Below are 13,769 nucleotides of genomic sequence, written 5' to 3'. Positions count from 1 at the left end.
TGGAGGCTTTCTTCAAGCCTCCAGGAGGGCAAAAATGGCCTCTTCCCTGGGCTCGGGAGGCCCTCTGGAGGCTGGAAAGGGGACCAGTTTCCGGTGTTTCCAGGAAGCATGTTTTTCACCCTCCAAGAGCCTCTGCACAGGCCCTGCACTTACCTGGCATGATGAATGGGCCCTGTGGAGACTCATGGGAAGGGAGGGGTGGGGTGGGTGGGGCCAGCCTGTCCTTGTAACAACCGATTTGGTGACCCAGATGCAAAATTAACATCCAGTTCACCTGAACAGATGCAAACTGGCTGAATCCCACCCTGGTTGCAAGGCCACAACTACAGCACAACCACAGAAAAAGATATTGGGTTCAAAGGGTTATCAAGAGGGGTTGTGTGTTTGCTCACTTGCATGTGCTTCAGACCATTTTTACTCCTTTAAATCAGAAGTGCTGAATGATCCATCAGTTCAGTGGTGGGATTCAGCCAGTTCGCACCTATTCGGGAGAATACTGGAGGCTAAAACATATGAAGAACAGTTGCAGGAACTGGGTATGTCTAGTTTAATAGAAAGAAGGGGAGACATGATAGCAGAATTCCAATATCTCAGGGGTTGCCACAAAGAAGAGGGAGTCAAATTATTTTCCAAGGCACCTGAGGGTAGAACAAGAAGCAGTGGGTGGAAACTAATCAAAGAGAGAAGCAACTTAGAACTGAGGAGAAATTTCCTGACAGCTAGAACAATTAATCAGTGGAACAGCTTGCCTCCAGAAGTTTGAATGCCCCAACACTGGAAGTCTTTAAGAAGATGTTGGAAAGCCATTTGTCTGAAACGGTATAAGATTTCCTGCCTAGTCAGGGGGTTGTACTAGAATACCTCCAAGGTCCCTTCCAACTCTGCTATTGTATTGTATTGTATTGTATTGTACTGTATTGTATTGTATTGTATTATACAGTATATAAGTAAATTGAACCCATACACATACACACCCAGGAACTTAAAGGGTTTATCTGTGGGTGCTTAAAGAAAAATCTCATCATGCAAAAGTGTGCAGTTTTGGAAACAGCAGTTTTCTTACGGTAAATCTAAAACATGGTCAAAATATAAATCCAGGGAATTAGCCCAATGTATTTTTTGAAAAAAAAATTATTTAGATGAATGCCCTTCACAATAGTGACTCTGGGCAGCTTACAAATATTTAAAAACAATACAAAATATTCCAGACATTCTACAAGGGGAGTAGCTTCCTTTTTAGTCAAGTCCCAACATGTCATATTTCAGACCTGCATCCACCTGGCTTGGAATGTGCATTGAAGTATCATCCCTGAATAAACCTGTCAAATGAACTCACAAGCCCTTGCCAACTGAGGTGTTTTGAAAGTAAAATTTATAAACATTAGGAGAGCCATCTGTTATGTTTAAATTCAGTGGTTTCTAAGGTGAACTACAGATCTTACATCAAAACCATTGTATAAAGGCATCGTTTTCACCCAAGCCTCAAAGGAAAACAGTGATGTGCTTTCTGTGTTGAGTTTCCAGAAGCCTGGCAGCAAGAGGGATTTGGATTCTCTGAGGAACAAAATGTCAGAATTACAGATAGAAACTTGCAGTAAACGCCAGTGTTGTGTAAAGCTTTGAGAGCCCTTTTCAATTTTCAATCTTTCTGCGTAAATATAACCTAAAAAGTTATCTCCACACAAGTCCTACTAGTTCAACTAGAAAATGACAACCCAATTTTAAAAATGTGTCAAACACATTATTCTTAATTCTTATTCACTTATTGTTTTTAAGGAGAATAATCCAAAGCTACATATTTGTATGTGGCAAAAGTATGTGAACCTCTCAGATTATCAGTTCATTTGAAGGGGAAATTAGAGTGAAGGGTTTCAATCAATGGGATAATAATCAGGTATGAGTGTGGGAGGTCCTGCCTTATTTATAAAACAGAATTCTGGGTATTCACTATCAAAGCCTAGTCTTCACAATACAGGTATCTGGAAGTGTGTCATGAACTGAGAGATTTCTAAGAATTAAAAAAAAAAAACAATTGTTGATCATTACCAGACTGAAAAAGGTTACAAAAGTATTTCCAAGGAGTTGGACTCTATCAGTCCACTGCTGGGCAGTTTGTGTACAAATGAAGCAATTCAGCATCATTGTTAGCCTCTTGACTAACCAAAAATATACCAAGACATGTAATATTTTGGGAAGTCTCAAAGGACCCCAAGGTAACATCCAAGGCAGTGATTCTCAGCCTGTGCTCTGCAAACTCCTGGAAGGGGCCGCAATGTCATCACAGGGGGTCTGTGAAGGCTTGAAGAAATGTTATAATTAAAATTTTAAGTTAAGTCCTGGGGGCCGGTGACTATGATCCATGACCACCAAAGGTATTTAAAGGGAGTCCATGGAGAAGAAAAGGTTGAGAACCACTGGTCTAAGGAACTAAAGGTCTCTTTTGCATTGGTGAATGTCAGTGTTCATGAAATCACAATCAGGAGAACATAGAAGAGTAATTGTATGTATAGAAGAACATAGAAGAAAGCCACTAAAAAGAGCATTGCTGCTATCTACAGTTTGTGAAAGACCATGTAGATAAGCCAGAATACTATTGGAATAATGTTTTGTGGACAGATGAATCCAAAGTAGAACTTTTTGGCCTGGCTGAAAAATGTTATTTGGTGAAATTGAAGTGCAGGTTTTAACCTATAAAGTTCTTTATGACTCGGCACTGGCTTACTTCTAGCAGATGACTATCCCAAAATAATTGCCTTGAGAATCCATGTGATACATATTATGTTGGGAAGCCACAGGAGCTTCTTCTGTACAAACACAGCTTTGAGTTGACAGGAAATACATATTTATAGCATACCTTTTCCCAATGTACTAAAGATTCTGGCTTCAGAATTTTAATAGTCCTCAAACCCAGGGAGGGTATCAGCCTAGAGAAGACGCTTGTAAGAGAGAGCTGAAGAAAAAGTTGAGAGCCACTGGTCTAAGGAACTAAAGATCTCTTTTACATTGGTGAATGTCAGCGTTCAGGAAATCACAATCAGGAGAACATAGAAGAACAATGGTATGCTTGCAGGCTTGCAAGGAGAAAGCCACTAAAAAGAGCTTTTATGCTTCCTTCCAGTTTTTGTCAAGTAACTACCTGCTCCCCCATTTAGACTCGCAGCAACATTTCCAGCAGTGGTAGCAGAAGTAATAGTATGTGCTTTATCATTTATACCATTATCGGGATTAATAATCATGGAGCCTTGTTTGTCCCAGATCTATCTTATAACTCATTACCATTACTAGATTGTTACTGGACAAAACCAGAGCAATAAGCAGCAACCATCAATTGTTCATTGACCCAATAACAAAGTTCATCATGAAAATCTCCAGGGTATAAGTGAATGCCGGTGGATGGTTAATGCTACAAATGAGTATTTGGCCTCTCTACATCTGAAGGCAGGAAGCCAAGCTCAACACAACAGAAATGTGGTAGCTGCTGAGAGATCATGGTCAGTCATTCGACGGCCCGGGATAAAATACCATCAGTATGCGGACGATACGCAGCTGTATCTGTCCGCCCCGTGCCAACTCAGTGAAGCGGTTGACGTGATGTGCCAGTGCCTCGAGGCTGTTAGGGACTGAATGGGGGTTAACAAGCTTGTACTCAATCCAGATAAGACCGAGTGGCTGGTGTGTTTCCCTCCTACTAATTGGTCAAGTGTTCCATCTCTCAGGCTGGGGGGTCAAACAGTACGCCCCTCAGACAGGGTTCGCAATTTGGGAGTCCTCCTGGACCCACAGCTGACTTTTGAACACCACTTGTCGGCTGTGACCAGGGGGGCATTTGCCCAGGTTCGCCTGGTGCACCAGTTGCGTCCCTACCTGAACCGGGAGGCCCTCACAACAGTCACTCGCGCCCTTGTGACCTCTAGACTGGACTACTGCAACGTGCTCTACATGGGGCAGCCCTTGAAGAGCATTCGGAGACTCCAGCTTGTCCAGAATGCAGCCGCGCGAGCAATCGTGGGTGCACCTCGGTTCACCCACGTAACACCTATCCTCCGCGAGCTGCACTGGCTGCCTATTGGTCTCCGGATATGCTTCAAGGTGCTAGTCATCACTTATAAAGCCCTTCAGGTACTGGCAGTGCTGAGGTTTCCTTGCCCTTCCCATGATTTGCAAAGTCTATCCAGTGGAAATTCACAATGAGGTGAGAAGACTACCTGGAGTTCTGGTGACTTGGAGGTTCTTCTTAAATGCAAGATTGGGATCACTATTGTTAGAGATCACAATACCGGGCTTGCTTTCTATTTTGCAGAATTTCAATTATGATCAGAATGCCCAGAATTATTCAAATCACTTGACATGATGCATAGCGGAAGAAAGCTGCACAAAACAGATTTTATCTGCATGAACTCGGTGCCAGGTGAAAGCTGTCCTTCAGCACTGTTGATGTTTGACATTATATTTTTAGCTGCCAAAGCAATAGAGTGGCTGTGCTAAATTACCTGGTGAGATGTCACAAGAAGGGAAAATGAGATATTGCAAGAGAAAAACAATTAATTGGCCTGCCCACTAGACAGCCTCTCTCTGCCAAGCTTTGAACTTTCCTCAGTGGGGTTTCTTCTATTCTGAAGTGAGCCAGTCTTAACTGTGGAAAATTGCAGCAGGTGGAGATGTCACGAGAGCTTACAGCCAGTGTGTTGTGTTGCATCTGTGAATGTGTACATTTTAAGATAATTTAACAATATGTCAACCTATCAGATGTATGTGTGCATATTCATACATACATATACTCAGACATGGTTTACACAAAGACAAGTCCTGAGGCCATATCAAACAATGAAAAAAGTAAATGCCAGGTAGCGATATTTGAATTAATATCCAATGATTATATGAAATAGTCTGAACATTGTAATTTGCTAGAAATTGTTTCTCCAAAACCAAGTCTGCATTTTTTTTTCTCAAAATGTCTTTTTTCTGAACAGGTTTTCCATTTTTCTTCAACTATTCTTCTGAATTAGTACACAATACATTGATTTTCACAGTGAAAACTAAGTTTGTGGTAAGCTATTGTCCATTTCCAATGGGCAAGTTGACTTACATGAACCTTTGCAGGCAATTTATAAGTTCCCAAGAAAAAAACTGCATATTTAGAATCATTCACTTAGTCATGTCTTAATTATTCAGAGACGTTAAGGATCTTTTCTGTTTAATTTAGAACAGCTTAGTTTCTTCTGAGAGTATATTTCAGCTGACATCTCAATAATACTTTTTAGCCTGAGGCTGTTGATTTTGTTTTCATCTTGACATTTATTATATTTAATTAGTTGTTCTTGGAGGTAACTAATATGTACACCCACAACATATATGCATACAGAGACTTGTGTTGTAGAGTTTTTAAACTGCCTCATTAAAATGGATGGGTGGGTGGGTGGATGGATGGGTGGGTGGATGGATGGATGGGTGGATGGAAGATTTCTGACAGTCCTTCCAACTTCCCATAAGCAAAGTCAATGGGGAAGCCAGCAGAAAGTTGGAAAATTGCCCACCCATGGTCATTCTGCTTTTCTATTTAGGTAAGAAAATTTCTGAAACAATGACCCAACTGGGCATGACTTATCTAGACTTTTCATAAAATTGTTATGATTCTTTTGTGTCTTAGTTACCTTTGATTCCTTTGTGTTTTAGACACTGTATTTTTGCTTCTGCAATTGAAGTTCTAAAGATTTTATCTGAAGGCATAACATTTCTTTCTTAGAAAATTGTAGTAATCATTGCCTGAAAGCAATAAAACCAAATTAATTTACTGCTGATTTAGGTAATTTATTTTTGGCACTGAATTTTAATTTGATTTGATACACAACAACCTTATACAGGGGGAAAAAATATTGCATGCAACTCTTCTGTACAAGGCATTTACTGCATTCTTTTTTCCCCCCGACTAATTTTATTCTTTCCATTTAGTTTTCAGGACTTTATCTGCTGTCATTCTTCACAATCCTTGTTGGCCTTTTGCTGTACTCCTCTACATCCACATACATAGCCCAAGATCCACGGGTGTACAAGCAGTTCCGAAATCCTTCAGGACCTGTTGTAGACTTGCCAGCCACTGGACAGCTAGAACCTTCAGTAACATACACCAGCCTCGGCCAAGAAACGGAAGAAGAATCTCATGTCCGTGTTGCCTAAACTCAGGCCCTGCCACCCTTGGTGGAGTTTGTATCACCATTATCTCTGTATCATTCATAGAGAAAGGTATTTTCTGGATGCAGTGACTCTAGTCAGCTGCAAGGTAGCAAATAGGGGAAGTTTATTAAAAAAAACAAAAACCACCACCACCATTAAAATCTTTCCGAGAATGCTTGACTAGGAGCTGTAATTCACAGTCCTTCACGTGGAGCAGTGCTTTACAATCTACAAATCTTAATTAAAGTTTTCTTAAGGAGATGTTGTGAAATGGCAGGGAAACTTTCCTGAAGGACAGTTTGCCTACCTCAAAGCCTCTATTGGAATGGAACCCATCTGTAGTTGTAGAGAGCATGTTTTAGTTTACATGGAGCAAACAGGCATGGCCAGAGCCATATCTGAACTGAACAATCCATTCTACAATATGCCCTGAGACCCTTCACAATTTGCTGGAGAAATACAGAAGTAGATTCTAAGGGGGAAGGAGGGGGGGACTGGTGGGAAGGCATCTCCCAGTGTCACTTTGCTAACCTTTATTCAGTAATCTAGAATACTGAACCAACAGTACAATATTAAGGCTTCTGAAGAGAATAAATATGATTTAAAATGGCTCTGATTCTTGGCAGAAATGCCATTCTAGTCAAAAGATACTTTGCAAAAAGAATTTGGGATTATTATTTTTTTAAGTGTTTTGCCCAAAGACTGATTGCTTGGGAACACCATATGTAACAAATAGGATGAACCTTGTAAAATTTCTTCATTAAGGTATATTTTTCTTGACCAAAGGGTGACCAAAATGACACTGGTAGACTATTACACAGTGTTATGCATTTTTCATTCAGAAAATAAATGAAGTCCTGAGAAATACCTTCAAGCAGTTTTGTCTAGGTGGGCGTTAAAAGAAATTTAGTGCAGGTGATGTTGATGCGGGGAAAGGGATGAAGTGGGAATCGAATATCTGATGAGAATTGGAACAGTTGACTGTGGGTGGGCGATCTTCAGTTTTTTTCAACCTGTAGAACTCCCCACCTGTCCTTTTGCTGTACTCTTTCCAAAGCAAAAAACAACCCTCCCACATACACACCTTTACCTGGGGAAAAAAGACTTCAGAACAATGTCAAATGCTCCAGTCAAGGGGTAAATTCCAGCTGGGGATCTGGGAATTGACTACAAGTTCCCAAAACCTTGTCAGGAAAATTTACTCTACATACCAGTTTCCACCAATAATGGATACTCTTCCTCAGTGACAGTGATAATTTCTGGAACATGAATGCCAAATTTGCATTCAAGTTCCAGGTAGCCAACAAAAAAAGAGAGAGAGACAATGTTGTCTATCTAAAAAAGAAGCCTGGCTCTGCTGCTCCTTATCTCCTCTTTTTGACATAGTGGAAGAGAAAGAGGCAGGCTTTCAATAGGACCTGTTTAGTGTATGTTTGAGGAAAGACTTGAAAATTTGAATATTTTCAGGATGAATGTGGATTTGTTCACCAATTACTAATGGAAAGGGACTTGAAACATGGGAAGCAAGAAAACTTGGTAATTAACATTTAATGCAACAAGGGAAATGCCTAGTAGGGCCAAATATGCATGGATACCACCAATTTTTGTCCAGTTGAGATACACAGAATCTATACCCTAGTGCCATTGTGTTCATTCAGCTACCTTAGCTATCTGGTTACCTATTCTCTGAAGCCTCTCTCAGCCTGGGCCCTCCTGATGTGATGGGCAGAATTCTCTCACCTCTAGCTACGCTGCCTAGGAGTTTCACTCCAATGCCTTTTGAAGGGCTGAGGTTGGTGAAGATGGCTCAGAAGAAGTTCTGGGAAGCCATGGATGGACAGCTACCAGTATCCATCTCTATTCTAAGAATAGGTTGAAAAGAGACTTTTTAACCTTTTTTTAAAATATGTGCATAATAGTATAATAGTCAAACACTGACCTTTGAAATATTTTTACAGTATTACTGTAGGCAGCTGAGATTTGCTGATAACATAATTACATTTCCACTTTCACTCTCTTAACCTTACAGATACCAACAAGTTCCTGTCTCTTTGCAAATTTAGTTGCTACTGAGAAAAAAAGAAATGGAATATTTTTGTAGACATTCTGTCCAAAGAGGAACACAGGAATAGCTGACCTGTGCTGTTCTCATTCACATTCACTGGCTAGATGTGAATAGTTTAGAACTCAGTATGTTCAAAGTCTTTATGCTTATTCCATATTTTTTTGAAGGAGGAGGTGTTTCTTCTGTATCTTAGTCCACTGTTTTTCCTTTGAATCAATAACCCATTCCTGCTTCCAAATGTGATGTCTGCTTAGATCCTTAGTCTTCTTGTATGGATTTGCACATTCCTTTCCTTAACAAAATTCTTGTGATTGTCACTGCTCGGCGACACATGCATTATGCTCAAGCTGGTTAATTAAAATATAGCCTCATTTCCTGGTTAGGAAAAGCACCCAACAGATTTTTCCTCTGTCTGCAAAATTAATGTAGGAACTCGGCAGTAGTTTTGTTTCCCTCAAGAATATTGGCCAAAGTCATTCTTTTATCATTATGTATTCATCTGAATGAAGTTGGTGACGCAACAGTTCTCAAGGTGCCCGTACTTCCCAACTACCATAGAATTGACCTCACTTGGGCAGGATTCAGTTTACATAATTGGGGCCTTGGCTTAATTATGGCTACAGTTCTTACAAAGAAAAAGAGGCATAATACTATATGTTCATGGTGCTATAAGCAAAACTAGAATCATCTCTTGTCCTTTAACATCAGAACAAAGATACTCCTGTGATTTAAGAGCCTTGAAGCTGATCCAGAAACAAAATTCAGATTTCTTTAGAGCCTCTAGCCCTTGAAAGGAAATTGGGATAGGAAAGCTTTTTGAAATGTGTTGTTAGAATGGAAGAATCAAATAACTCCTTTTAAAGCTTACTCTTTCTGCACAGTTGATCACAGTAATCTACTAAGTATTTTGGATCTCCTATGGTATGAATACAGCCTCTCAATGCTCTTCATTACAGCAAACTTGATTGGCTGGTTTTAGGTTTCTGAATTATCTTAGGAAAAAGATACACTTGTTTCTTTTTAGATGCACTAATTTAATTATTTGATTCATTTAAATCAACAGGATCTTTTTTTAGACTAACTTGGAAGCCTGAGAAAACATGCATTTGTTTTAATAAGTGGCAAAGAGCTGTTGTGTTTGCAAGAAGTCTGAAGCATTTTTTTCCTAATAATATTTGAAGCATTGCCAGTTTTATAAAAAATATTATTTTACCTACCTCAGGAGAAAAAGAACAAAGAGATGAGACTACAGAGGTATTGAATATTTCCTCAGTGAGCTGAATTTGCCAACGAACCTCTTTCTTATATTCTTAGTACGGAAGGTTTGCAGTATACAGTACAGTCAAAGTAAGCTGCTGCATTTTTACATGTGAAAATTACATTCATGAAGTCCATTCTTTTAAAAATTTATCTTCATCATGAACCTAATTCCTCTGAGAACTGTATGTTATAGCACCATCATACATTGTTCCATTTTAGAATTCTAATATATACAGTATATATGTATCTTCGGTAGTACAGAACTAGGGATTTGCACAGCAGTGGGTTTCACATTTTGTTACCACCAATTTGCCTGCTCTCCCCCCCCCCCCACACACACATGCACACCTAACCGCTTTAGACAAACCAGTCCAAACTGGCTGAATACCACCTCTGGATTTGCACAACTTGAAAATATATTTTCTTTCAAACTCAAAACAAATTGTTGTGTTCAGATAGTTCTACTGAACTACCATTTTGAATTAGCACTGAAGAAAGAAGAAAAAATATCTGAAACATATGGTTTTTCTGACTTTCAGCCCCCCCAAAATCCTAAGAAACCCCAGTGATTTTTTTTACAGGACAAAGAGAATCGGAGAGGTATACATTGTGTTCTCTCTTCCATCATCTTCCATGTGGCCAACGGGCCAGAGCACAGCACTCTCTTTCTCCTTTCTATCTCTTTTCAGCTCACAACTGATATCCTGCTCTCATCCCAATATTCCCAGTGGTTTTCCTTTTCTTTCCCCCTCCAGCTACCTCTAACGTTTGCAAACTCTGCTGCCAGAGAAATCCCTCAGCCTTGACTTTTTCCTATTCTTAAATTCTCCAATCAATTCTGCCCAGAGGAATCATGTACTGTCCATCCCCAGAATAAAACTGTCCCATTTTTTTCCTACATTGACCAAAATACAAGACATTTTGAAATACATGGTATGGCCCCAGCATAAACCACATGAAACATGCTGCTTTATGTGCAAAACAATATGCATAGGGAGCATTTTCTACACACAACAACAATAATTTATTATTACAGTATTAGACCCCAACCAAAACAAATAAAAGCACTCAGTATGTATACATTTAAAACTTCTAGTATAAAATAATAAATAACAACTAAAATATATAATAAAATCCAGTGTCAATTATAAATGGTCTGACTATATGATAGTTATAGTGTCTTTGCAATCAAATGCCTTCAGTTAGTAACCACACACATTCTAGCATCAACTCCCCAATAACAGAACCAATGGTGAGAGATTATGGGAACTGTTCAGCACATCTAGGCACATTTGCTCACACTGATTCACCTATTTTATTGTTCACTGGGCCCCCATTGGTTTCCTGTGCAAAGAAGAATCCAACTGGAAACTGTCTTGACAGCTTTTCTCAACCAGCCGCTCTCCAAATATAAAACTAGAAATTCCATGATCTGACCATTTTAGTTGGGAATCCTGGGACCTACAGTTCCAGAATATCTGGGAGATGCCAGGTTGGGTCATTCTGAGGCAGTGGTGGGCTCCTACCAGTTCGGACTGGTTCAGCCGAACTGGTAGTGATTTGGCGGCCTGGGTCACTGGAACAAGCAGTGACCCAGGCCTGCCACGCCCCTGAACCAGTTCTCGGGGCGATGCCATCTTGTTTTTTGCTTCCGCACATGTGCAGACCAATTTATATTGCACTGCGCATGCACGCATCAAGCATGCACATGCAAAGCATGCATGTGCAAAGAGCCCACAAGTAAACTGGCAATAGTGACTGCTGGAACCCACCCCTGTTCTGAGGTAACTTGGTAGAAGCAATAGCCCTTTGTTTAACCAATGCTACCAAGTGGTCTTTTTTTCCTGTTTCGTTTTGCATAAAAATCAAATTATTAAGACTATTTTGTAAATTATTCTATGGCAAATATTCTATACTACTTTTTGCAACAGTCTTTCACAGGTTGGGTGACATATACTGCTGTGCAGAGGTGGATGGGTAAAATTAGAAATCTCAACTATAAAATAGTTGTGCAAAATTGCCATTTCATTTAGAATCAGAATGTTACTGCCTGGTGATCATTTATATACTGTATTTAGAGCACATGTTATTCCTGAGGGGGTACATGAATTCCAGGCACTGCTTAAATATCATCGATATAATAACTTCATTGTGGCTTAAATATTGGCTTGACTCATTCTATCAAGGCTGTCTTGATAAATGTAGGCTTTAATTCTGAATATACTTGGATGTATCTAAAGAACAGGGTTTGAGTGTGTTCAGGGGCCTTAACTGTTTTCTCAGGTTTCAAAAATCAGAAGTCAGCTGATGAGCATTGCCATCTCCCAGTCCTTTTTGCTACCTTTTATACCAATTAAATACCTTTCTCTGAGTCTGTGGTCCCATCCTTGATTTTAATGACTTTTTGAAGAACTTATGCTTTTATTTTCTTGCTTAAGCATTTGTCTTTCATAACTTTTGAGGACTTTTATTTATAGTATTTATTTTGTAAGCCAAATGTTGTTGTAGGTTCTCTTTTAAAAATAGCTCATTCTTATGACACTAATTTGTAGATTACTTTCCGTAGAAGCAACCTGGATGAAAGACATCACTCAGTACACTCAAAAGTGTTCTTACTGAAATAGAGCATTGTGAGTTGCAATCTTTCAAAGGCTGGATAGCCACCATTGAGAGCTTCTTCTTCCCCTCTTCAAAAAAACATTTAAAAATATTCTTTTGCATGGGGCAAGGAGAATAGACAAGGGAGATGGAAGACTGGAATGTTTAACAATGGAAGCTGCCTTATATTAAATCATTATTGCTCCATTGAACCAAAACAATGTTTTTTTCTGGTTGGCAGCGAATCTCGGGTAGAGATCTGCCAGTCCAATAAGCTCCTATATTTGCAGACAATGGAGTTTGACCTCCCTGCCTTCTTCTTAGAAATCACACAATCTGCTCTTGGGCAGTAGGCTTTTCTAATTCTTCTGCAATTGAACAATGTTGTTAAACATATTTATTGCCTAAAATGAGATGCCAAGATAAATTGATTGATGCATAATGAAAAATGAGGTCCATCTGAGAAAGTTATTGTCTGAACAGCTGATGTCTTGCCATTCTAAGAATTGAGGGGGGGCATCAGCAAAGCTCTTTTAGTTCAGTAAGTAGCTACGCTATCAGTGTAGCCACTGACTTCATTGGAAAATGGATGGACCAGTTCCTGCAGGTGAAAAGGTATTCAGCTATCCTGACTGTGCTGATATAGTTCAGTAATTGAATGGAAACTGTAGCTACAGTTTGGTTTGTCTTTGACTTGAGAACTCAAGAATATAATCGGCAACCAAGACAGACCAAGCAATTGATGTTTTGCATCACTGTGTCAAATGAAGATGCTTCCGTATATAGTTTTAGATATTGCTAACTTGTGCCATTAACATTTCAATCTGTGTGTCGTATTTTCTCTTTTTTAAAAATGACATTAGTATTCTCAAGCTAGCTATAAATATCAATTTTACCCCATGGGTAGGATTTTAATTGTTAAATGCCATAATAAAAGCACACTAATTTTGACAATTACAAATGGAAGTAAGAACCAAAAACAAGGAATGTCCACAATATTCACTAAGAACAAATTATCTTCTGTTTTGATATTTGCATGCTCCAACATGGACTGGCTGTGGCAATGTAATGCCTGTATAATGTTTTCAAATAAAAGAAAAAATAATCCTTTATATAAGCCAAGATCGTTTTTATTCTGAATTAAAATCAAGTGAACATTCTCCTTTCCAAGCCCATTTGTTTCTGGGGACAGATATTTATAATGTATAAGGCAGGGGTCCCCAAACTTGGCACCTTTAAGACTTGTGGCTGGAAAATTCTGGGAGCTGAAGTCCACAAATCTTAAAGTGGCCAAGTTTGAAGACCTCTGGTATAAGGTCACAGTTTTTGTTTAGGTGGCCCAGACATTTATCACACTGTTAGATCTCATAGGACCAAGATTCCATATTAACCCAGAAATAATATACATTCACGTTGATGTTGATTATGTGTTATTTAATTCTTTCTGAACTTTCCTTACACTTAAAAAATCTTCACAACAATGTTAATATTTTCCTATCACTTTACTGGAATGTCTTCAGAGATTAAATATAGAGGTACCCAACCTGTAATCAATTAATATATCCATGATTTAACTTTTAGCTTGACCTTTGCAGAGACATTTTTTTTCAATTCTAATCCCCCATAAAATTATAGAAATTGAATCTGAAAAACACCTGTCATTTTAAAAAATTCA

The 13,769-nt window shown here is 39.1% G+C and overlaps 1 protein-coding gene across 2 annotated transcripts in view; it reads left to right on the top strand.

The window, feature by feature from the left end:
• The window catches only part of SLC35F1 (solute carrier family 35 member F1), a 229,517-nt gene extending 216,173 nt beyond the window's left edge, over positions 1-13,344 (top strand). The window contains exons 8-9 of one of the 2 annotated variants that reach the window (XM_087718570.1): positions 5,950-6,159; positions 12,049-13,328. In XM_087718570.1, the coding sequence (XP_087574696.1) occupies positions 5,950-6,159; positions 12,049-12,120 (282 nt within the window). In that variant the 3' untranslated portion in view covers positions 12,121-13,328. Of the gene's footprint in view, positions 1-5,949 lie in introns of both variants that reach the window. The other variant, XM_087718571.1, reaches the window with a different exon arrangement.
• The last annotated feature ends 425 nt before the right edge of the window (positions 13,345-13,769 follow it).

The sequence above is a fragment of the Thamnophis sirtalis genome, unplaced genomic scaffold (genome assembly GCF_051295495.1).
Source record: "Thamnophis sirtalis isolate CommonGarterSnake01/CBP01778 unplaced genomic scaffold, rThaSir2_p1.2 scaffold_6, whole genome shotgun sequence".
In the NCBI taxonomy this organism is placed as follows: Eukaryota; Metazoa; Chordata; class Lepidosauria; order Squamata; family Natricidae; genus Thamnophis; species Thamnophis sirtalis.
The sequence above is the reverse complement of the archived record's forward strand: the minus strand, read 5'-3'. Positions and strand labels throughout refer to the sequence as shown.